Here is a 26,449-nt window from a genome sequence, read left to right as displayed (position 1 = left end):
GAGGGATGAGTGGAGCATTGTCACTCAGTCAGACCTACGATTTTGGACTGCATAGACAGGCATCACTAGGTTATACTGAGAACACACTTTTAAGTGGTGGGTTTTTTGAGCTGGCTTGGGATTTTTTCCACTGTGAATACTGTCTTCAGATGTAGTTGCAAAGCTGTGTCCTTAGTGTTTGCTTACCTTCGGCTGTGGACTAAAAATACATCCGGGCAGTCTGAAGCCAACTGCATTTCCTGGGATAACTGTCTATTGTACTGAACGTTCAAGTTTCTCATACCTTAGACATGGCATCAGCACATGCCAAATTGCAGGTGGCTGTGTTTCTGATATCCCGTCTGACTTAATGTGAACTTTTAAGAAAGCAGTTTTTAAAGAACTGTTTTTGAGATCCAGACCTCTTCCCCTTCCTCTCCTGGTGCCTCTCCAAAAACCATCTGCTATGAGGCTTGTGTTTTGGCAGACAGCTGTTCACAGCACTGCTTGAAAAAGAAGATGTGGTTGTGTGGAAGATCAGATAGACCTTGTTGCTGTAAATGTGGTATGCTGGCAGGGCAGATTTGCTGCTTGTTTGTTTCTTTCTTATATGGTGGCAATGGCATGTTCCTTCATTTACACACTTCTCACTTTTATTTTGGTAATGTTTGCATTTATGTTGCAGTTTACTTGTTGTGGAGTTCTAGGCATGTAAATGTATTGTCCCCTTCTCATAGTCTTGAGACGTGAAAAAATGGAGAGAGATAAAAAGTCAGATAAACTGAAAAATTATAGAACGTGAGAATTTTGAGTGTTATCATTTTGGCCTCAAGCCCATGGATCCAGATGCTGCTTGATGCATGGCATCCTTGTTCTACCTGCTTCCTTCACTTGCAGCTGCCTTACAATCTGCAGCCAGCCAGACTCTGCTTGTCTGGCCCCTCTTGCTGTTGAGCAAAGCCACTGCATGTGCTCCAGCACACAAGTCCTAGCATGCTCCTGAGCTACCTTCCCACTGCCAGAATTTGCAAGTATGTCCAAGTGCTGTCCGTTTGTCCACCTGTACAACAAAGATGGATGCAGAATTGTTGTTGCTGTTTAACAGTGGGTGAATTTATTTTTACTGCTAAGTATATGCATGAGGTGCTGTGCTTCCCTGTTTGCAGGGGGATAGGCACTGGGTCCTCTGAGGGTGGCTGAAGCTTCACAGCCCTCTGGCACAGAAATGAAGGAGGGTAGGCTTTTCTTTCAGTAGGCTGGAGCACATGTGCCAAGATATCATGGTGATAGTTTATTTGAATTTTTTCTAGATTTTTTAATATATAGTCATTTAATATATTTTAATATATAATAATGCATAAAAATACTTTGCAGAATATGAGCAGGGGTTTAAAAGCAGAAAGTAATAATTTTGGATAAATGTTTTAGCATATAAGCACTTTTAATAAAAATTAAGAGCTGAGTTATATCCAAACTGCAAGATTGGGTTGTTAGGAAAGGCTTTCTAGCTTTTCAATACTGCCTTACATTCACTGTGTATCAGCATGCAATCAAATGTTAGGTTCTCTACCACCTGTAATAGAAGCAGTGAAAATTGGAATGCTAAAACCGAACCCATTGATCCAGAAAAACAGGCAAAACTATAAGCCGCTGTTTTTAATTTTGGGAGGCTGTATACACATGGGTAAAAGTAATTTTGGATTACTTTTGAATTATATTCAAAATGAAGAATTAAAACTCGTGAGCAGGCAGGTGCGATTAAATTTTTCTATAAGAAGGGTCCATGAGCATCTGCCTCTTGCACCTGCTGACTCAGCTACTCAGTATTGAAAGACTCAGTAACTACTGAGTGGGTTTCTTGTAATTTAGTTACTTATATTGCTGACTTTATAGTCAACATCCATTTCTTTTGTGTCTTCATCAGAATTTCTACCTGGCAAACAAAGGGAAGAATGAAAGCAAAGAAATGAATGATAAAAACAAAGAGGCTTTACTGGAGGTAAGTCAATTTATTAGGTTGATGATGCAAATGTCACCAAAATCCTGCCACCATCTTCATTTGCTCTGCAATAACAGCACTTAGTTCTTTGTGGGCAAGTGTGTAATAACAGAGAGTTCTGTGTTCATTGGCATCTTTGTATCTCGAGTTTAATAGGTAAATTTTCCTCTGCATCTGCTGCCCCTCATTGAAAATGCAGATTGTGCACCCTTAGGCCAGCCCTTGGGACCTTTTATGGTTATTAAGGTTGACCAGTACCAAGCAATTATCTTTTGGGTTAGAAGTAGATGTCCTTCTCTAATTATTAGCTGTACTACAACAGAAAAAGAACCTTTCCACTTTTCCAGAAAGTCTGTTTAACCTCTTGCCTTTCCTGCTTAAGTTTGCTTCAGTGGCATGCCTGAGAAAAACCCAGAGCTATCTGAAAGAAAATATTGTCACAGTTCTCTAAGCAAGCATTTTGAGTTTAGTAAAAGTTCAGTAAGGAAATGCTTTTTCTCAGGTGACTGAGGACTCACATTTCAAAATTAGATCTCATGAAGGCATCAGATGTCACCCAGCAAAAGTCCTGGTGAATTCTAAATGTCAACTTTAAGTGATAAGTGTGTTGGCATTAAAAATTACCCAATAGTAATTTTTATATATTTTTATAATAGTAATTACCAATAGGTCCTTCAAGCAAACAGTGTATTTGTTTAAAGTGTTGTAAGTGCTAGCAGACATTTAAAGGTGAAAGCAGAGACTGAGAGGGAGTTTTTCTCTGGCTGTTCTTAGAGCTCTGAGGAGTCTCTAAAGAATCTCTCTGGAGAAGTATTTCTCTACAGAACCTATAAATACAGCAGTAGAGAAAAAAACGCAGCAACAGGACCAACCATTTTGTTCTGTTGCCTTCACTGAGCATATCTATGTCTAGTTAAAATCTCTTGTAGGTTTTTGCTTGACCTGTTAGGGAATGGAGGTTTTGAAAGCCTTCTTTTTCAGTGTGAGCACCCAACTTGGATGGCGGAGTTACCGCATTATCTTGGAAAAGTTTCCTTTGCCTGTCTAAGGTGTTCATCTCCTGCATTCCCCATATTCATATGTTCATTGTCACAGGAAATATCTTTGTTTTTCAAGGAAGCATTTTTCTGCTATTTATTTATAGGATTGTGCTTAAATTGATTTATTTTGTGCATTGTTGTTCTTGTTGCACAGGAAAGCTTCTGTGGGACATCTGTCATTGTGCCAGAGCTTGAAGGGGCCCTTTATTTGAAAGAAGATGGAAAAAAGTCCTGGAAGAGGCGTTATTTTCTTCTACGAGCTTCTGGAATTTATTATGTACCCAAAGGAAAAACCAAGGTCAGGAAGCCAAATAATCCTCTTAGCAATAAAACAATTCATGGAGGTGAAAGTGTAAAACTCCCAAGATGACATTTTAAGAGCACTGTTTGGTGCATCTGAGAGGTTGGGGTTTTTATGGTTCATCTTTGACTACACCACTTGTGCACATACTAGAATGTAGTCACTGAATCCTGTCACGTTTCTCTCCTTTTGATTTCTAGAGATAGATAAAAGCATTAAGGGAATAGCACTGCTGCGGAAGTCAGTAGGGGAAAGAAAACAGCAAAGCTCTTGTCAGCTGGTGTTATGTTGCCAAAATGCTTCACTATTATATGGGTTCCCTGCGAAAGAGTATTTTAAAAAGTTGTCAAGTCAACTTATTTCTTATCACAAAAAAGGTAGAATTTTACTTTGATATTTTCTGGACCAGTAACCAGCGTGCAGAAATGCTATACTTTTCTTCCTACAGTGATCTGTACCTAGAGAATGTGCTGTGCCTTTTAAGGCTTTTTAAGACTGCCCTCTGTGTAGAAAGAAGTGAGGCTGAAGCATCTACCTGTCTGAATCAAGTGCACTGACATTTAGTATTGCAAAATATTTAGAGTCTGAATTGCCAGTACTAAAAAAGCAAAGGGTCCTGGACATGTTGCACTTAAGGGTGGCTGGCTTTTCATTTCCACAGTGATGAGATAGAATGGTCAATTCTGGGACTGATGGTGTTTTATATCTTTTTTTGTATTCTGAAAACAACTTCTGTTACCACTTACAGCTCTGCTAGTGCTTCATATTTGGAAATTTTGGTGAAACTTTACTGTTAGGATTTGTGCTTTAAAACTTAACTGTTCTGCTATTTCCTGACTAAATTACAAAGGAAAAAAATTATATCTTGTAAAGGAATGCTGTTCTGCTGCTCCAGTGACCTGTGTTTATAACTAAATCGCAGTGAAACACAGGTTACCTTGCTGCTTTCACATCTATTTACTTTGACTTTGTCTGACCCTGAGATAACACCTTTCACTCCTCAAATCATGCTGCACACACAACATCCTATCAATTAGGATCTGGAATGCTATTTGGAAGGCACTTAAGGTGGAAAAAGTGTAAGAATAGTCCAATGCAGAGTCCATCTTGGACATTTCCTTGTAGCATGCCTCCAATGATGACCAGTAGTACAATGCCAAGACAGGGCAAGCATGTTGTGAAAGTTACTCAACCTTTTTTCATCATCCAATGATACCCATTTCAGTGACTTTTCATCATAATGCAAATGAGGAAGGTGTGGGGGGGTTTCAGGTGATAGCCTGCAAACATAGGGTCCACATAGTCACCTTGTAACTCTGTTTAACACTTTATTGCCTTTAGTTGTTACAGCCTATGTAACAGCCTGCATATCACCCTGCTTATAACTGAGCCATTTTTAGGAGCAGTGTGAGCACTTTAAAATCACTACATTACCGACTCAGCCACTCACAGGGATTGAGCACCTTAATCTAGTTCTTTGGTAGATAGTCATAGCTCTTTCAAATAGTACCAGTCAACTGTTTGCTCCTGCATCTGTAACAGCCTAGAGGAAAAGGATGCATATCCATGTCTTAGCCATTCCAGAGGAAGTCAAATCTCTGAGCTCAAATCTGTGTTTAGTGGTTATCTTAGTTACTGCACTCTGTATTGGAACAGCTGAGGCTCAGGTACACACACCTGTTATGAAGACAGTAATCTGTGGTAGATGAGTGGAGTGCAGTGAGAGTGTTAAACATCTTAAAGCACTGCAGCAGAATTCAGTAGAGCTCTTCAGTCGAAGCCCTTAAATTGTGAGAGTTCATCTCGTGTCAGGATGGCGTGAAGAGTGCACATGCACCTTGCACGTCATTCAGTTGTGGATAGAGTGATCTTTCTTCGAGGTACAGAAACAAAGAATTAGCATACAATAGTATCTTCAGCTGCTGCAGCTGTTTTAAATTCATTGTATATTCATGTTATCACTTGTTACAAGAGAGAAAGAAGTCTGGCATACCTTTGGCACTTTGTGTTGGCTGTAAAATACATGGTGAACATGAAAATACAGGGACATGTTCTGGTAATTTTACACGCATGCCTGTGGTGGTTTTTGTTGTTTTGGGTTTTTTGTTAACAAACCAGCACCAGTCAACACTGCTGTCTTAATTTCTTTCTTCAGCATTGCTCTTCTTATGCCCTATTCCAAAACGGGCTGTTAATTGACAGGGTCACAAAACAACAGCATCAGAATAGCAGATACAGTTTAAAAGTTGCTTTGTCCTGTTAACATTGCACAAATACTGACTATAAGTGCCCTAGTCCCTTGCTTAAAAATATGTTCCTGACTCCAAGAAAATATCAGCTACATTCATATTGGTCCTAGTCACCACTGTCTGGTACCTAAGGGAAAAGAACAACTCATTATATACTGAATGGATTTGAGCACATTCTGGAGCCTAGGTCCACACAGTCACTGATAAAATTTCTGGCATCAGCTGCAGCAGAGAAAGGGGAGAGGGAGAAGGCCTGTCTACATACGGTGTGGAGTGTTTCCTCTCCCCACAAATCTTAGTTGCAAACTCATTTTGTAGATAAAGCCAACTCAAGGGTGTATTGTAATGAAAGTATCAATGAGAACAGCATAGAAGAACCAATTATGCAGAAATATAACCTCATTCTTAGGGGTAGAGGGGGTTTGTGGTTTGTTGTTTTTTTTTTTTCCCCCTACAATTTCCTGGTTTAGCCAACACTGACCATGTGACATGGCTATTTTTGCATTTCCACCCGAAGGACTGCTAAAGTTATGCTTTGTATGCAAAATTCTTCACTGAGAAATATGCCAGCAGAAGAAACCTTGTTATTTTAGCAATATATTGTGAACAATACTATGATAAACAGAAAAGGAATGATGCCAGGAAATTCAAGAAAACTCAGAGCAAAACAGATGAGATGTGTGCGTATGTCCTGATGAGAGTTTGTGTGTTACATATACAAAAGAAAATCAAGCTCTTGAAGAAATTTAGAACCTCAAACCTTCTTTCTCTACTTAGAATTGTAACAGTGTGGTTTCTTACTATGGTATTCTCTTTGGTCTTATTATCCATAAGAAAAAAATCTCCAGACAAAGCAATGAAGCACAGCAAAACCAGAACAAGAGCGAACTGTTGCACTGTGTTATATATTATTTGTAATATGTACTTACCCTCTTCCACTTGTTAGTTTAAGAATGCACACTCTTAAAATTAGTCTTTTTTTTTTTCAGTCAGCCTCATGACAGTTTCAGGAACAATACACGTTGGCATTCATGCACTTTGAAAAGGTCCTATTAATGAGTTTCACATCAAAATTCAGTTTGTTCTAACAGTGATGTGCTTGCTTTTCATTTGTAGACATCACGAGATCTGGCATGCTTCCTTCAGTTTGAGAATGTGAATGTGTATTACGGTTATCAACACAAAGTGAAATACAAGGCGCCTACAGACCACTGCTTTGTCTTAAAGGTAATGTACAGGAAAAATAAGTTCTGCAAATGTCACACATTTTCTTTTATATGTAAACATGTTTAAATGTGAAGCTCCAAGAGACCCTGATGAGATAAAAAGCTCCTGCAACATCATGTGTAATTTCTTCTTTGCTTCATTATTGATCGGCAACATACATTTAGAACCTTAATTTTATTACTGATAGTTTTAAGATATGTGTCTACACTGCATCTATTAAGTTGTCTTTAAAACAGGAGTGAATATGCTGACTGTTCAGGTGACTGGACACATTTGGATAAATGGCACACAGGGCAGATGTATGATGAGACTGGCAGTCCCTAATGTTGATGTTATGAGCACCATGGATTAGATACTAAAAAGTATGTCTACATTTTTGCAGCATAGTCATACCTGTTGAGGGTTTGTTGAACTGAGACACAAAATCTTGCGGGAATAGACCTCTCGTTTGTCATATTTTATTGCACAACTATTTGTGGCAGGAGGGCAAAATACATTGTTCATCCACTCGTGAAAATCAATGCTTGCTATTGAATGAGTATCTCACTGCTGCCTTTCCAGGTAGTAGCACTGCAAGTAGGCTGGGAATTTTGCGTTCCTCTCAGAAAAGGAAAAGAAGCCTCTGCTTTTCACTTAAGTCAGAAAGAAATGAAGCTTTGAGGTTGCAGTAATTGGGCCTTGCTTGCTATCTGTCATTAATACAGATTTTAGAATACAGTGGGATTACTGTATACAAGGCAGAAGATTTGTTGCTGCTTTTCTTTTTAAAGACCTGCAGTGCAAACAAAGTATTAGAAAACACAGTATCTTGCTATCTCAGAAAAAAAAAGTAAAGGAAACATTCACATCAGAGGTCACTTATAATACCACATTTCTGGCTGTAGCTGCATACTTACAGCACTTTTTTTATTCTGTTCCAAAATGTCTGCTAGCCTAATTTACATATGGCCAAGCAGAAGTGGTTTATAGATACATACATATTTTCTGAAACAGATGTATCTAATTAACACAGATCAGCTGTTTTAATACTATAGTCCTCCACAAAATGCTCTGCAAGAAGCATTTTATCCTTTCTTGTAAAATAGGGGCGAGCCTTCTGAAGTTAACAGGTAAGTATTTCTTCTGAAAAATACAACCTCTAATGAAAAAAAAGAAAAGGGGAGCTGATGTAAAAAATAAGGGGAAATTGATTTTCTAAACAGATGACTGGTCAAGGAAGTATCTGACTAATTTAATGACAGTTATTCACATTCTGTTCAGATGAGAATAAAAGCATGATTTTTGAATGCATGTAGCAATGTGTTTAACTGTTCACAATAATTGCCGCCATCTTCTGTGAAAAGAGGTATGTTATTTTCACTAGCAGTAAGGCACAACTCAACTAAAATACTTCCTTTATTTCATGTGTGATGTTAGTGCCGTACCCTTAATGTGAAATGAGAAGAACAAGATTAAAAGCTCACTAGGGAAGGCTTATAAATGTATGAAACCTACTTAGCAAGACTGTTTGCTCTGATGCTTCTAAAATGCGTTTGCAGTAAACATCATATTGATCAGATCATTATTTTTGAGCAACACGACTTAGTGATGAGTAGATTATTTTATGGTGATTGTTCTTCATTTTAATTCCTACAAATCATCATTTGGTAAATTCCTTATGGGCTCAGTTTCAATCTTGGCTTCTTTTAATGATTGTCGCTTGCAGTGGTTGGAGTTGGTCAGGAAGTATGGGCAAGTACTGATATCTTCAAATCTGTTATTTCAGAAGTGGAAGTCTCTCACTTAGGGTGGCTTTCTGACGGTGGTACAATGGAGAGTTTAATATTTATTATAATTTCTGTATATTAATTTGAATTCTACATATACCTTTTTGAAGGCATGCTGCTGCAGTGAGTCATGTCATATCCTTCTCTTACTTTTGGAGGTTGGAGCTGAGGATGTCATACATCTTGAGATCTGTGGGCTGAGGGAAAGAGCAAAGTTAAAAGTCAGTCTCTCTGATTGGATGCTTGGTGACACAAAAGTGTATGGACAGTGACATAGAGCCATCTGTCACACTTAGTCACATTTTGTTCCTGTCTGTTTTTATATGGAAGTCTCCCAGAAGAAAATATCTCTCTTGTTGGGAGAAACTTGTCCTGACATGTCAAAGGAAAACAAACCATCATCCTTGATGATTTCTCATCCTGCCATATTTTGAGAATGAAGTCCTCAAGATGAAATGACAGCACTTTTGCAGAAAGGTGCAGTGAGCAACAGGTAATGGATTTAACGGGGAGACATTTGTCTTTATTATACTGGTAACCTAGAAATTTTGAAGGAATTTGGATGCCCAGTTTAGTCCAAGCCATTTGGTAATTTCTCCACAGCCAAGGCTTTGCTGTGTCTTCACAGCTCTTCCATTCCCTTGTGTGTCCCTCGGGACAGTGGGATTTGTGGAGGTTCTCTTCTGGTTAGTTGTTTATGTTGGCTGCAGGATGAGATTATCTGTCTTACAACAAATGGGGGAAAGTAACTGAGAGAGTAGCAGCCATAGCCCATGCTAACTGTTCACTGAGGTGGCTGTAAATCAAAGGAAATTTTCACATTTGGGGAAAAATTTTAGTCTGCAGCCCTTATTAGCTCCAGCAAGCTGTAATGCCACTTGGAATGTTTTTGAATAATAGCATACCACTGCATTTTTTTAAAGAATTGTTACTTTCTGAGGACCCTCTTAGGAACTGCTGTGTCAAAACAGTGAGCACTCATCAGCAAAGTTACTTGCTCTGCTGTCTCAAATGTAACAAAAGAAACTGCCCAGCTCACAGGCAAGAGACCAGATTATATTTTATGGTGCAGGAGAAACGCAAGGGTGCAGCAGCTTCAGCAGTACCTTGCTTCTGTGCTAGGCAGAATATCCTGCTGAATTCAGAACCAGACATAATTTCCCAGCCTTGAGCATTGAGTTGAAAAAAATACTGTATTTATTTCTGACCGGTTAAGCTAATTGGCATCCTTACTTCAAGAACAGGGAAATGCCCTTTGTTCATTGAAATGGCAGCAAATGGCCAGTGAGTGGGCTGGCTTGCAGTTGAATATGGCCTCATATTGGCCTTGAAGGAAACGTCCTTGCTTTTCTTCCAGTCCCCATTTGTATGATGAGCCTTCTACACAAATAACTAGGCTAAAACCAATAACATTTGTTCCTGCCTTTGAAGGGCTTGTCTCATATTAGCAGGGAGAAAAGATAAAGCATTTCCTTTTGCTGCCCCCCAACCTTGGTCATCTTTATATCTTTATGATGTGTCTTTAAGGAGGGAAGAGCACTCAAGAAATATTACAAGAATGAGCAGAATGAGAATGCATTTTTGTGTCTGTGTGCCAGGCATTGCCAAGAACTTAAAGGAAAGAGGAGCACTATAACTAATGTTAATCTCAACACTAGTGACTTGGTTTTAGTTAGAACAATGCAATTTCTCAGGTTGTCTGACACAGACATGAACAATATGGGTGTTGCCTCAAAGTCTTCATAACTCTGAACATTTGAATTTTCTTTGAATGTTGCTCCACCCTGGATCTCTCTAAATGGGATGTGGGCTTTTTCTCCAGTTCTTTCTCCTAGGCTCCAGTGAGGTGTGGAGCTTGCAGAGACAGTGAGTCTTTAATCCTAGTGCTGTCCCAGCTAACATGCATCAAATCCCCAGGAGCAATAGCTCCTGCTTGTCCTGTTTCTTCTTTAATCTAGCCATTTCAACTTCAGTGATCATACCTGGGATACTTAGCTGATGCTGGCTTGGGTACTGGTATTAGTGTAGCAACAGCAAGATCATGCACATCATGGGCAGGTTGCTTTGATACTTAGCCTGAAGCTGGGGTGGGTTTTGCAGTCTGTGATTTTGAAGCTGCACCTAGACTATCTCAAATATAAGTATTCTTGTCTGCAGATCCACCCTGTAGGATGTTCCTCTTACAGCTAGAGAAGCATAATGTGTTGTGAATGCTCCTTTCCTATAATTTCTTCCCATTATGTCAGCACCGCACTGTATCTACTACAGTTTACAACAAAAATGGGATGTTTTTTGCTTCTTTGTTAACTATCAAGACACTGAGGACATAATGGGCAAAAGGGTGGTGTGCCAGAAACTATTTAAAAGCACATCACAGTGTTTACTAGCAAAAGAGAGAGAGAGCACTTTGCTGAGCTTATTGAGGAGTTTCCTATCAGGATGATTCAGGACACAACTGCAGTAACGGAACAAAGCAGCTACTTCCTGGTATCAGCTACTCTCAGGCAGCAGAAAGCCCAGCTGGGACCAACCGCAAAGGGCACAGCTGGTAGTTGGTGACTGAGAGCAGGATCACCTGTAGCTGTCCCTGGCAGCAGCCCAGAACCAACATGGCTGGGTCCTGAGGAGGAGAGTGCACCCTGGCACAGATGCGCCAGTGGACCTGGCTTTCAGGAATTCTTAAGCCTTGGGGCAACTATAAAACTTGAAGAACTGTTTTATTTCCCAGTGGTTCCTGATCTGCACTGAGCTCTAACCTTCTTAAATGCAGTTGTTCTATACCACTGCTAAACAGGCCTTCCTCCCTCAAGGGAAGTCCCACATTTAAAAAACAACACAAAGAACCCTGAGCATATTAAAAATAGAGCCTCTGAATAAAATAAATACTTCCGAGACATCTGCTTCTCTAAACATGCAAATTCTTCCTATTTTCTACTCGGCCTAAATGTAATGCTTACATAAATTTCAAGATCACACCCTTTACTTTGACATCGGATAAAGCAAGTCTTTTCTTAACAGAGATCTCCATATGCAGAAAAGAAGAAAGGAAAGGGCAGCTAAGTGTGAAAGAAGACCCTCACTCAAACCTGCATCTGTCAAGGTCAGATCTGTCCCTCTGTTCCCAGCAAAGTAGGCAGGAGAAGGTCACAGCACAGCTCTCCCTGCCACCCTGTGGAGAGTGCTGGTCACTCCTGGGAGAGGAACAGTGAGGGAACAAAAATCTCTCTCCTTCACAGAAAAAACAATTTCACACACCTCACACAGCAAGTAGGAGTGGTTTGGTGCCTCAGTTACCTTTGCATTTACAAATGCAATATGCATAGATTCCCTGTGGATCTTCTCATTCATCATGTACTATGTTACATGGGAAATGCTGTGGAAATGGATGAGACCTTTTGTAATTCATTTCATATTCTGAAGCTGAAAGTCCTCAGAACCAAGAGATTCCACTGGGAAGGAATGAATCTGTTCATCGTGCTAGCAACAGCATCTATTGCATGGAGCAGAAATTGTGAACATAATGTTTATTTTGTGCATTGGATGTCTCTGTGTGTGCATCTGCACGCACACTAGTCCAGGAGCTGATTTTGTCACACCATGTTGAAAAATCTTTCAAAGCGACAAATAGCAAGGTAATCTATATGCAAATTTGCTGGTTTAGTCAGTCTGATGTGCCTGTGACAAAGAGAGGATTTAATTATAGTTTATTGGTGCTGGTTATGCTTGAGTAATCTGGAGGTAATGGTGCATAATGCTGAATTAATCTAGGATGAAAAAAATTGGTTTCCTGGGGATAAACTGAGACAAAGGCAAATCATCCTCTATTTCCACAGCTGGGTACATTTTCCTGTGCAGTCAAAACAGTTAAGTATTCCTGGCATCATTTGGAAAACAATTTTTTAAAAGAATTCCTAATGATCCAAAGAAATTTGGGATTAAATTTTCAAGAAGAATAGCTTGTTTGTAACAGCAGCATCACTCTAGCAGATAATTTGGTATTTAGCTGCTTAGCTCCTGATTCCCTCTTCCCTCACACCTGGTGTGCTCCATCGCAGACTGAGTCCTGTACATAATGCATTCCACACAGTGACAGTTAAGAAGGTAGAAGGTGAAAATTAGCAGTGTTTGAGACAGAAAACACTATGAAGAACAACTATGTAGAACAAAGGGCTAGTGCAGGAAACAAGGATAGAAAACAGGAGATTTTTTATTTCTTTATGTGAAAGATTTGGAAATTGAGTTAGCAGGAATGCTTCAGGTAAGTGTTTCAGAGTAAAATTCATTGCTAGATAAACTGAGAAATCAAAAGCAGAAATACTTTTTATTGCAGAACACTTTCAGATATGTGGGATTACAGTCATAATACGTGCATAGTTTTGCAAGATTAATGTATAAACAATGGGGAGAATAAGGACAGAGAATGAACAGTGAGGAGTGGAATATAATAGCTTCGGAAAATATTATTTCCTGCATAAAGCAGACCTCTTTGGTTACAATGGCTATTACATATATTTTTAATGATCTAAAAAATTTGCCTCAGTCGTTAGAGAAATGTAGGTCAAAAGAATAATTTCCTTATAATAGGACAGTTACTGTTTTATCTGTAGAGTTCACACGTCTTCAAAAGAGCATTTAAGCCTGATCATCTTCATGCAAGGAGTGCATGGCATCAGAATTTGACCGTTTTTAATAGTTAAATAGATTGCAAATTTGAACTACTTCAGTGTGATTTTTGAAAGGTGTTGAGTATTAATTCTACTTGCAGTCATGGGAACCAGAAGAGTCTCATCCTTTCTGGGAAGCTAGTTCAACACAGCACAAGTTTATCAGTAACAGTTAAGGTATCCAAAAATATTGACCATTTTGTGAAAATTCAGCTGAAAGCCAAAGCTTTTGATCCAAAGTTAGTCACTCTTTACGCTTCTGGCTATTGTTTCTGCCTCAGAAACTGAGCAATGATCCATATATTTCGGGGCAAGGAATCCAATGAGATGCCTGAATAACTTCAGTTTACTTTTCATCTTCAGTGTTGGAAGAAGGCAAAGAGAAAGAACATTTTATTGGGATAATCTCCAATTTCATGCACACATGGCCTTTAGTCATTTGTTTTGGCAGAGACCGCAGAAACCGCATCATTCAGTTCCCATTTCTTCAGGTTTTCAATGTGTTCTATCTTTTTTTCCTTAGGCAAAGAATTTATTTTATATCTGAAAATGTAATCTGTGGACAAATATTTTTTTAAATCTCCTCAGAAAATAACCTCTTTATATTCAAGTGCTTCTGCTTTCTTTATCTCTGGACAGTTGATGCTTATAGACAGTGGGTCATAAGAGAACACTAGATTCTGTTCCAAACCTCTTCAGTGCTTTTCTGGGTGAAACATGGCATGTCCTTTTGAGGTGCTCAGACCATAATACTTTCAAAATCAGGCTCAATGATGTGATTAATTCATCATTATTAGGAGTTTTGGCATCGACAGAAAAAAGTTCACTGTATTCTGTATTATTTCAAAGTGCTGTTACATTTTTTTAATGGGAGAAAAATTCTGAAGTCTCCTTCTACTTGCATATTCCCACTTTTCATTCAAACTATGTCTTCTAGAGTGGTTGCTTTTTAAGCAGTTGTCTTTTGTATTTCATTTTGGTGCTGCATGTTTCAGAAGCAAAGGTGCTTAACCTTTCCAGAGAAGATGTTTTCACTTTGCTGTCAGATGATTTTAATGATCCTCTCAGGACACGGTTTGCACCCTATAAAAAAATAAATTATCTGTCTCTATGTGTGAGATGCATAACATTAATTGAGGTTAGTGCCATTTTGCCTTAAAGTACAGTATTTCTCACGTGGCTGTCATGAGTGATATTGCTATGACCTCTGAATCTAGTTTAGCAAAACCAGGCTTGCATAGTCACTACAGCTCCTTACATCTGTGTGCTGTACTTAAGCGCTCTTCTGAGACACAGGAGTTGTGAAAGGAGGAAATTGGTCCACATAGAATCATAGGGATTTAGGGACTTTCATACCAAGTCAGCATTTCCAGGGACTTCCAGCTGCCTAGATTCTTCTTTGAATTGCTTACCCTGAGTCACTATGCACTATCTAATAGATTTTGCCTGAAGTTTTTAGTGGCAAGTCAAGCTTGTAAAGGTCAGTATCGACAGCAGAGACTTCTGCCATTTGTACTGCTGAAGCAATTTCATTATGGTGCAGTTCTTCCAAGAGAGCAACTGCTGGGGTGAGGTGTGACAATTCTTGGCTGAAACATTAGTAGCATAATTTTGTTATGCTGCTCTGTAGCATAACAAAGTAGCGTGCTTCATGGATCTAAACACAGGAAGCCAAATGCCTCCATCTGGGCCACTTAATAATAATCTTCTATAGATATAAACCTTCAGTTCTAAACTTGGTGCTGCTGGTGTTTGACTCCGTGGTCTGGCCTTGCAGACAACTGCTGTAGGCAGCCTCTGCACTGGCAGTATGTAACAGTCCTCCTTAGATGCAATCCAAAGCCCAGGAAAGGTGATGGGGATATTTCCAGTTGACTCTCAGTGGGCTATGGGTCCAGTACAAAGTTAAGCTTTATGTGTCATTGATGAATTTATATGTAAAAAGAGCCAGTGCCTCTGCTGCTTCTTGGAAAGTGAGAGAGGGTACAGTTCTCAGCTTTTACAAAGAGAAGATATAGAGTGTCTGAACAGCTCTGAGGTGTCTGACTTTCCTTCTGAGAGCTGAGGGTTCAGCAGCCTGCTAGTTTGGTCCCTAATTGACAGCACATTTTGACTCTGTGCTTAATCGTGGTTGCTGACTGGAGTAATTTAATCAAGGAATTGATTGGGGCAATTTGGAGTAGGCCCCACTGGTGAATATCGATAGTTAAGATGGATTGCCTAGTGGAGACAATGGACAGTAAAAAAATAGGCTAGAGGGTAGCTAGTAAGTTACTCCCATGATGTCCAGCAAGGGACACTCTCACCTTGTTCACTGACAGTTCCCTCTCAACTTCTCAGGATGGTGAGAACCCCAGAGTCTCAAAATAGTCATAGTCAGGATAAGCAGTGAGGTAAGGAAGTTTGCTGCTGATGTCATGTTATTCAGATCATCAAGGAAAGAGCAGATTGAAGAATTCTGGAAGGCCATTGTGAGGCTGAGGTTCGGTGCTTAGTGGTTGTCATATATAAATCAAGCATTAGGAATGATTAGGAAAGACACAGATGATAAAACAGTAAATGTTGCCTTACCATGGCACAAGTTCATGGTTTCTGCTTTCCTGTGCAGTTCTGGTTCTCTCATGTCAAAGAGGATGTATAATAAACTTGGAAAAGTATCAAGCAGGAGCAACAAGGATAAGCAAAGGTAAGGAATTACTTTAAATTGAAGGAATGACTGAAAAGACTAGAAGCCTATTGGCTAAAAAAGAGGTAAATTCCCTGGAATATGATTCAGATCTCTAGGCTCAGGGGTGGCATGGAAAGGTGTGGGTAGGGGTCAGGCATTCATGTCTCTTCCAAAACAAGAATGTTACACAAAGCTCTTGGCAGTCAGTTTAGAGAAGAAGGAGGTAGTTCTTCACAGAGTATGTGGCAGACTGTGGAAATTATTGCTAAAAGATGTTGTGGATGCCAGAACTCTTTGTGTTTAATAAAAAGCTGAAGAAGTATCTGGAGGAGAACCTAAATATGGAGAAATCCCATGTGCTTAGAAAATCGCCTGACCTGAAAATAGTTGTAGACAGTGAGAGTACAGAGAAGGAAGTATCATATCTGCTTATCTTGTTCTTTCTCTTCCCCCATTTGTGTCGAAGTCCAGATACTGGGTTCAGGGACCTTTGATCTTTCACAATAGGGATGTTCTTGTGAAACTAACACTTCCATAGAGTGCCCCAGAGGAGAGGTCTGCAGCAGCCCCTGTTGAGCACCCCCAAAAGCAGATAGCTATGACAGGGCTGTGTGTATGTGCAGCATCATTTACTTTGCTTGCTCTCTGCCACAGCCTCCTCTGCCTTGTTACACAGTGTGGACTCTCTTCCAGATATTTGCATGAATCATTTGTTAAAAGATAGAAGTCTTTTATTTTTTCTTGTGCTAAAAAACTGTTGGTAGGTGTGGTGTTTGAAAATGAGGGAAAGATGTAGATCCAGTGGACTTCCTTGTCATGAAAAAGGAGGAGGAAAAAAGATAAAGCTTGTCTTTTTCCTTTTTGAAAGCTTTGGGTGCCATCTGCTGGGTTCAGTAGGACCTTACACACTGGAGCAAAATTGCTAGTTGCTGATTGAAAAATGCCTGAAGAATTGAATTTACCCAGGGTTGCAGTGTCTTTGTTTGCACCTCCTGGTTCTTTTGTCTCCGTTGGTAATAATGTAACGCAGGGGTATGGGATGTACTCTGGCACACAAAAAAGTGCCTGCTTACAGTTGCCGTTCTAAGGTACCATTCAGACTGAATTCTCTAATGATTTTCACTGTGTTTGGTCACATAATGGAGAAATGGTGGAAGGTAATAAGGATTTTTAGGCATTGTGTCCTGGCCACGTACTGCAGTAGCGGAGCCCACTCTGAGCAGCATTCAGGCTGTCTGAGGCTGCAGGAGACGAGGGGCTGATGCTGGGAGCTGGAGAAAAAGCTGTTTGTCCAGGGGCCTTGTTACTGCCTCCATTTGATACATGACAGAGGTGTATAAGAGCAAGATACAGCCCTGTATGTTGAACTGTGTGAAGGGGTGGTGTGCGAGTGTACCAGCTGGGTGAGGGTCCTTGAGGTGGGCATGGTGCCTGCTCTGCAGTTAAGGCACCTGGAGACAGTGAGCTGGCATCTCTGGGCTTGCAGTGTGAGATGTCCCTAGCTCTCAGCTTTGGAGTGCTCCAGAGCAACATAATAGAATAGGATAGCCATGGGCCCTTCCAGAGGGCTGGAGCAGACTTCGCATATTTGTTGTCCAGGGGAGATGGTCAGCTGTGTGTTTGCAGAAAAATGGCCAACAGGGTGACCTGTGTGAGCAGGTGAGTGCAAACACGCAGGGACCTGTAACACAGGGACTGCCTTGGGACTCATCTGCCACTGAGACCTCTCAAGAGTAATATCCCTTTGGTTTTTATTTCCTCACAGTTATCTCCCTGGTGTGTTCACTCTTGCTCCGTAATTTGGTGATGCAGGGATTTGGCAGCAATACAGCCTTGTGCAGTCCCATCCTCTCATCCATCCCTTGCCACTCATTATCTCCCCAAGCTACAGTGGCCCTTATCCCCATGCCCTGTGTGAGGTCATGCTGTGTACTGCTGGGTTTAAAAAACCCCAGAAGTACAGCATGATGAAATGGGTTATATTTAATCAAGACCAGTTCCCTTTTTTTGGAATCAAAGTGTGGCCTCATGAACAGTTGGGTCAGCACAAGCAAGGGAAGCCTGATGTCTGCAGTGCTGAGGGGAGAGCAAGGGAAACATGGCTGAGGAGCAAGGCCTCTGTATTTGGCTCTGCTTTTGAACCCCTGGATCACCCAGCTGTGGACAGGGGTGTCCTCTGTGCCAGGATGTCCCAATCACCAGCAGGCATCTGTGGAGACATCTGGCACCTACAGAAGCCCAGGGCTGGCAGGCTGCTCACAGCACTCTGCACTGTGAGGGATCCTGCCATATTCTCCACCTCCAGCACTGCTCTGCTTTGAAAGGCACTTAATGATAGGTATAAACCCAGGGTCCTTGCTGCTAGGTGTAGGTATGCCTCGAGTTTTTAACTGCACTGGCTGAAAAGAGAGTGGTGTGACAACAGTGGATCCTTGGAGTGTATTTGGCTATTCTTTTGTGCATTCACGGTATTTCACTAAATGTGTACTTAACATTTCTAAGAATATAGATAGAAATGAACATGTAAATAAGGGATAATTAAGTCTTTTTCTTTGGGTTCATTCTTTTCCTTGCATATCAAGAGATCACAGTATGTTATTCCATCCAAGTTACTAAAGACTTACATCCTTCTCTGCTGTAGCAGGGAAACCAAATTCCTTCGGAGACTTTGGGAGAATTTTCAGTCTTAGGCAAGTAGGCAGCCCAGCATTTTGGTGGTCTTTGAGTTGGAAAAGTATGTCAGCACGTACCAGTACTACCTTGATCAGTAAGGGGAAGAGATCCTAACTTTTGTCCAAAATTAAAAAAAAAGGTTTAAAAATTGTATAGGTTTCTGATACAAACAAATGAAAAAGAATACTTCTGATGGAGTTGCACTTTGAATCATCTATCTAGAACATATCACAGTTTTACATAACTGTTGTAAACAACAGCAAGAGTAAAGCACAATCAAAATGTATCGTAAGAAAGCTAGAACCGAAGAAAGGCAGTCAGTTTGGAAGAAAAATCTGTTTCAGCTCAAAGTTTATGCTTAAACAAATTTAACATACTCTTTGAAAACTAATTATGTTCAGCATTCAGTCTGGGTGCCTTACATATGACAAACCACAATGAGAAACAGACTTCCTTCCAGTGTTTATACATTGAGTGTTAGTCCTTGAACCCCAGAGCATTTGTAGACTTCATTGAACTCTAGACCACTGTTACATTTCTGTAGCCCTTGAATTCATATTACAATGCATTAAAATTAATTGAAGCAAAAGCTGCCAGTGGCAACTTATGTATAGTTCATAATCACCATCTTTTTTATATTTTCTTATACTCTGTTTTTGCTGCGTTGTTTTTTTTTTTTTTTCAAGTCATCTTCATGTTGTTTTCCCGCAAGGTCACTGTGCAGTGCCTCAGACTTTTGTATAGTGATTTAATTTCTGTGTTTGTCTTATTTTGTGAATTAATATCTTTCAGCACCCCCAGATTCAGAAGGAGTCACAATATATCAAGTACTTGTGCTGTGATGATCGAGCAACCCTGCATCAGTGGGTAACAGGAATAAGAATTGCCAAGGTGAGATTAAAAGTAAATTTACTTAAGTATGTTTTCTGTTAAAATCTTGTCTTCCTCAGGTTGCTGACTGTCATCACCTCAACTGGAAATATTGTGACAAGAATGGACATTCACGCTAATTTTACCATAGAAAGATCAGAAGTGCATGATGAGGATGGATTTGCTCAATGTCCCTGTACTTTAGTTATCAGTGTATTTTTCTTATTAACACAAGAGTGAGTTCAGTTGCTATAAAACTCATGTACTCATAAAACTTAGTGCACAGCTATCTGGCTCAATAATAATACCCTCTTCAAGAAGATCCTAATTGACAGCCCATTTTGTTTTGCACAAAACATTAGAGATGGATTTATACATAGCCTTGGTACTGGCTGTACCTTCCTATACAGTCCTGCTTCTCTCAGCTGTTAGTTTGGGGTTTTTTTTTATTCCAGTTCTGCTGCAGGGTGACATCCAGCAAAGGTATGGGGTGAACATCAAATTATTTTGTGTCTTACACTGACAGAGCTGTTTGCTCTAGAGCCTGTGATTCAATGTCTCAGGTCTCCAGTTTGAAAATGTAATACTTGGAAAAAGATTGGAAAAAGATATTTACTGAGAACTGTTGGTTTTAAAGCCAAGTTTCAAGAATTTTACAAACACTGAAACATAAAATGTAAGAATGGTATCAGTAGGACTGTGTTAAGTCATGGGGAGTCATGTTTTACTGTGCCATTACAGAGATGCTTTCTACCTGGCCCTGTACAGAAAAGGGCACACCACTTGTAGAAGGTATTTTTTAACAAAACTGAGTAGGAAGAAACAGGGTCAGAAAAGTAGGCCAAGAGCAAAATGAATGCTTGGCCTATGTCATGCCTAACACATGCTCATTTTATTGTTTTGATTGTTTTGCAGTATGGCAGAACACTCTATGATAATTACAAATGTGCAGTGAAGAAAGCTGGCTTGTCCTCCCTGTGGGCAAATCAAGGAACAGTGGAACCAGCTGCCCCTGCGGGATCCTTGTCAGCAGGTACCGATGCTGTCACAGCAGCTGAAGTCACATTTATTGCCCTCTTCTGTTACCATCAGTGTTGCATATAGTCTTTGTTCAGAAAACTGTCCTACTGATTCAGCAAGATAATATCTTGTTGTAGACAGGCCAGTGGTCTGTCAGCAGCAGAGCTCTCACTTTAAAGTTAGAGTTTGGAAAGACAGTTCACTGAAGATCAGTTTAAATCTGCATAACTTAATAGGGTATTTTTCTGTTGGCATCTTTATCCTCTGTCTACATTTTACAGACTGATGGTCCATGTCTTGAAGCTTTCTGTTTGCCCTTCTCTACACTGGCTGTTCTGGAATTTTTCTTTCAATTAGTAAAAAGGTTTAGTGGGATATTCAGAGATTGATCACTTCAGAAAGTGATTATTACAGGATGAGCCACTCTCTTTCCTAGCCTTTCTCTCATTTGCATGGTAGCAATGTGGGTGTTAAGAGAAGGACACAAGAGTAAGAAAGGATTGGGTTATTTTCTAACCTTACTTTTCCAGTAGCTTCATCATGCTGCTGTTACCAGTCTTACTATGATACAAATACAACAGTGCATGATACTAGCTGTAACTTGCATGAATGTTTTTAGTTTACATGCTTAAGATATCCTTGCTTTGTTAGGAAGGGCATGCTGGCCAAGTACTTCCTGTTGTCATAAGACAGTCAAAGTCAAAATCAGTGTTTGCAGTTAATATTCTGACTTCTCATGTAGACAAGATCCTCCAGTCACGTTTCTAAGCTTTCAGTTCGCCTAGTCTTAGTACATGTGAGATACAGGGTGGTCGTCCTGCTGTCCCTTGGAATCAAATCATGTTAATAAATGGATTTCTGGGGTGGGAAGACCCAGTAACAGACTGTTTTGAGGTCAGGGGATTTTCTTATGGTTGGGCGAGGGGGTTTAGTGGAGTGGATGGGACAGTCGTGGAACATTTGTATTCTGGTGTTGATAGCAGTAGAGAGAGGGCTGGCCAGTGGGGCTCCAGGCTGATGCTGCAATCTGGAGAAGATATGGGCAGGACTGAGGCCTTATAAAGACTATATAGACATCTGTGTGACTTCAGCTCCTGACTGGAATCCATTAACACTGCATGTATTCAATAGAATATACTGCTAATTTTAACTAATGGATTGCATTAAATGGTTAAGTAGCCTAGAAAGATTTTAGTACTGTATATTGTCTCTCTGGAAATATCTCTGAAGGATCATTAGCCTTCTAATTGAGGCAAGTTGCTGTGATTCTGACAGTCTTACAGTTATCACTGCTGCTCTGTTTAAAACCTGGGGCCCAACTATAATACTAGAACCTGAACTGCCTGACTGTGAGCAGTTGTTTGCTCATGCTTTGGAAATGGAACAAAGCATGTTTTCTTTTGTTTTCAGATGGCCCTATAGCCATTTGTATGGACTGATTTCAGTATAGGCTAAAATCTGCTATAGAAAACTACAGTCCTGTGTGAGTTTAGCAGGGGCTGTACTCTGTTAACTTCAGTGGCTGCCAAAGGAAGGCAGCTGGGACTTCTGTTCTCACATACCATGTGGCCACTATTCCCTGGACACTCTGCTGTAGCCAGCATTTGTGTGTTCACATATACCGCAATCTGTGAAGTCTGTGGTTCTGAAGTGTCCCAAGTGCCAGGCACATCTCAGGCAAAATATGTTGTTTCCCTCTCTGCCTTACTGTCTTTGGATGCTAAAAAAAACAATGTATGTAGTGGTCCAGCACAATATCATGATGTTTGAAAGATTAAAGAAGTTGCTTTATTCAGATGTTCCTCATCACTACAAGGCTGAATATTTTGCATTTGGGTATCTATATTTTGCCTTCTATTTGGACTACTTTTTTTTTCTTAAAACAAATACTAATTTACCATAAAATTTTGGAGACGTTGACTTGCAAAGAATACTGTAACATTTTAATTAAAAATAAAAAAGCCCGTGTGGACTCACATATTATATTGGCTGGGAGTCCATTAGCTGGCTGACTTTGTATGTGATAGCATATGTGGAGGTATGTGCAGGAGATGATAGCTCAAGTGTTGCTTTCAAGTTTTGCATTAACAGAAGAAGAAACAGATTACTGTGTCCCAGCCTTCTGGTATATCATATTTGCCAAGTAGAACATTTTGCCTTGCACTAGATAGAGTGGATGTCTCTCTGCTCTCCTTCATTTAGTTAGATCTCAGTATGACTGAGGGCAGCAACATTTTGAGCAGTGTGAAGACCAGACTCTTGCTCTGCTATGGACAGCAGACAAAGGGAGGAGAGACAGTAACTTGTTCTACTTGTGGGCACAGCCACAGAACCCAGGGATTTACATTTCCTTCCACTGAGCACTTACAGCCACAAGGTTGGTTTTCTCTTCATTGACTTTTTTGTTAGTCCTTCAACAAACACAAGACTATAGTTTGAATGATCCAAATGGTACTTTGGATTAAATAATGCTGAACAACAATGCAGGCACAGGCACAAAATATAAGGACTTCAGACCACTTCCTGTCATTCCTGTGAAGCCTAAATAGCCCTAGTAAATTAGGTACATTGTAGAGTTTGTCTTACTTCTCTGCCAGTCATGTAATTTGCAGGCATGGCAATAAAATTAATTTATTCTATTTCTTACCACAGTCATGGAACCTCTTTGCTAATCAGTAAAGTACACTTCAAGATTAAAGCCATCACTGTTCTTAGATTTACACTGTAGACAGCTAAGGGTTCACTGGCATCTGAGAAATACATGAGTGGAACTTTAATGGATATCAGAACTGTAAATTATAATAGAGCTAAGGCAGTCATTAAGGTAAAGCATATCCCTAGGCACCAAAGCTGTACTTTGACATGTACAGCTTCCAAAAATCCTACACTAAACTGGAGGGTTTATTTAATCCTCATCAGACTATACAGGGGCCGAGGATTTTTCATAATTAAACTCATAAGTTTGTCCTTTGGTCTCACATTCACCTACTCCATTTGACAGTACCAGGTTATTTATGCATATCCCTTACACACGCAGGAATGGTGGGCAGATGTTTTGCAGAGCTTTAACTTAGACAGGCTGAAGATCTGCATTAATCCGAGAAGACAGTGAAGTTCACAAATCTTCCTGACTACAAATGGGGAGAAGTTTAAGCTGTTATCTCATTGACTAAAGAAAGTGGATCAGCCCCTCTGTAGGACTTCAGACCTTCAGCCCCCCATGACTGATTGATATGAAACTGTGGCACTTTTAGTCTTTAGTCTAAATTAAAGGAAAAAAAATGCCATAAAAACAGAGAATGTGGTAATACTACAGCACACTGCAAACTTCAAAATGCTGTTATGAATGACAGATATTCAAACCGCGGCAGGCCAGAGGGTGGACTTTAACTATGCCAGTTAGATTTCTGCTTAGCTTCCCTTCCAAAGCCAGCTTCCCATCTCTGTTCCTGCATCAGCCTTAATGGTCCCCTTCCATAATCACCATTTACAATAGTCAGACGAAAAAGCTCTTCATTTGTCAACACCCGTACACACTGATAATTTCTGTCACATCTTCTTAATTCTGCCACTTGTACTTCCTGTAGGATTGTCAGTCACAGCCATGGAGGCATGTGGACAGGTATAGGTTTTAATGTAAGGTACTTTGTTTATTTTCCTTAAGTAATTAACTGAATATGAAAAGTCACAAAATGAGCCTGAAGTAGAAAACAGGTATCTCTATGCATTTTAGTGAATTATATATAAAACCCCTATAACAAGTGGATCCTTGTGAAAATTGTAAAGACATTTTTATAGCCTTTTTCTTAGTTGGCTATTCCCTGATCTGGTTAATATCACAAAAATGTAACACTCTCTTCCCTTTCTCTCTTTCCCTCATCACAGGTACTGTTCAATCAAATGGACAGATTCCCCAAATTACTCGTCGTTTCAGTGCAGAATTTCCAGACACTCAGAAGAAAGTGGATACATCAGAGGCACAGGTGAGCAGTGCACTAGTTAAATGTCACCTGTGAACCACTTCTTCAAGTTTGATTTTTTTCACCCACTGTCTTCCCCCCTCAAAGTTCCACTGTACTTACTATGAAAAGGATTTGGCTCCTGGGAAAAGTGGCTGATTCCTTCTGCCCTTCCTTGTGCTTTGCACGCTGCAAACAGTGTGTGTGCTGCACAAGAAGCCAGGAACCACTGGTGGGAGGTGAAGGCACAGCCACCACCACTTCTGTTCTTCAGAACAAGCAGCCATGAGTTCACGTAGCAGGAACAGGAATGTGCCTATTGGGATTATCTCAAAGTGTCTTCTGTCTCTGCCAGAAAAAAAGGTCTTGCCTTAGAAACACAAAGTATACAAGTAGTGTTTTCAGCAGGGAACACTGCACAGCTGAAGAGGAGTGTGTAAGAAAGGAGAAAGTGTGAAGAAGGGAAAACATTACATATTTTCATTAGGCTTTAAATGCATTCCTTGGTTAAGCTCCAAATTTTGTGTGCTTGTACCGTTTCTGGCTATAAAAATATCATAGGGTACAGTATGACAACTTCAAAAACATCCTACAGAAAAAAGTGTGCATTTGTTTGCAGTTCATTATTCAATCTCTCCACCATGCAGGAAGTGCACAGGACAAATGAAATTCAATTCCTAGAATTTTTCTCTCACCTGCATTACATGTCCTATACTTCTTGTTTCTGTCTTTGAGTTCCTCCTTGTTTCTCTGTTCTGGACCCCACTTCCTCTGGAGTAGATCACATTCTCAGAACTCAGCCAGCGCTTCCCTCCTCTTGTGTCTGACTTAACTTCCATCTTTGTAGGCAAGGAGTGAGGTAGAGGAGGCATATGCATTATATTTAGCTAATGCCAGAATTAGTGCTGCTGACTGCAGGGGTGCAGAGCACTTTTCTCTAGAAGAAGCAAACAAACAAGAAGAACTATTGGATCTGTGGGCAGTCACAGGGCTTCGATCTCGCTGGATTACAAGAGATGTGGTGGGATAGCTCGCATGACTAGAATTGTCATGAACAGCTACATGCTGTTTAGGAGAGACAGACCAGGAAGGCACTGGGTGGAGTTGCCCTTTATGTGAAGCAACAGTTGGAATGTATCGAGCTCTGTCTCTGTGAGGATTATGAGTGAGTCAGGAGCTTATGGGTTGGGATATGGGCACATTAGTAAGGGCGACACTGTCGTGGGTGTGTGCTACAAGCTGCCTGATGAAGAGGAGGAAGTGGATGAGGCCTCCTCCAGGCAACTAAAAGCAGTCTCAAAGTCACAGGCCCTGGTTGTTGTGGGGGGCTTTAACTACCCTGACATCTGCTGGAGAAGCAACACAGCGAAGCACAAACAGTCCAGGAGGTTCCTAAAAAAACACTGATGACAACTTGCTGTCATAGGTAGTGGAGGATCCCACAAGGAATGTGCTGCTTGACCTTCTACTTAGAAACAGAGAAGGCCTTGTTGGACATGTGAAGGTTGGGGGCAGCCTTGGCTGTGGTGACCATGAGATTGTAGAGCTCAGTACTGAACAAAGAAGTAGCAGGACAGTGAGCAAGATTACAACCATGGACTTCGGGAGAACTACCTTTACCCTCTTGAGGGATCCTCTTGGAAGAATCCCATGGGAAAAGGCTCTGCAAGGAGGATGGGTTCAAGAGAGTTGGTCAGTATTCAAGGTTCACTTTCTCCAGGATGACCCTGCTTGAGCAGGGAGGTTGGACCAGAAGACCCACTGTAGTCCCTTCCAACCTGACCTGTTCTGTGATTCTGTGATTGGCCTCACAGCCCCTACAAGCCTGGGATGGAAGGATCGAGCTGAAGTCTTTCAGGGTGTACTGTGCTACAGTTAGAGCACTAAGCTCACTGGATCTCAACTGATAAAAGAGCATAGCTAGAAATGAAAGCTTTGTTTTCAGGACAGCAGACTTCTCCACATGTCTACAAGAAAAAATATTTGTGTAGTAACTGTCAACAGCTACCAGTTCCTACCTAAAAAAAAAAAAAA

General features: G+C 40.4%; 1 protein-coding gene across 1 annotated transcript in view; it reads left to right on the top strand.

Moving 5' to 3' along the window:
• Positions 1–26,449, top strand: part of LOC113986036 (amyloid beta precursor protein binding family B member 1 interacting protein) — a 66,162-nt gene that overhangs the window by 37,089 nt on the left and 2,624 nt on the right. The window contains exons 8-13 of the mRNA XM_027717408.2: positions 1,904–1,978; positions 3,173–3,316; positions 6,685–6,795; positions 19,359–19,457; positions 20,352–20,469; positions 24,342–24,439. Of these exons, the coding sequence (XP_027573209.2) occupies positions 1,904–1,978; positions 3,173–3,316; positions 6,685–6,795; positions 19,359–19,457; positions 20,352–20,469; positions 24,342–24,439 (645 nt within the window). The remainder of the gene's footprint in view (positions 1–1,903; positions 1,979–3,172; positions 3,317–6,684; positions 6,796–19,358; positions 19,458–20,351; positions 20,470–24,341; positions 24,440–26,449) is intronic.

The sequence above is a fragment of the Pipra filicauda genome, unplaced genomic scaffold (assembly GCF_003945595.2).
Source record: "Pipra filicauda isolate LSUMZ 115617 unplaced genomic scaffold, ASM394559v2 scaffold1_size10287979_pilon, whole genome shotgun sequence".
Lineage (NCBI taxonomy): Eukaryota > Metazoa > Chordata > Aves > Passeriformes > Pipridae > Pipra > Pipra filicauda.
Note: the sequence above shows the minus strand (reverse complement) of the source record. Positions and strands in the feature narration are given on the sequence as shown.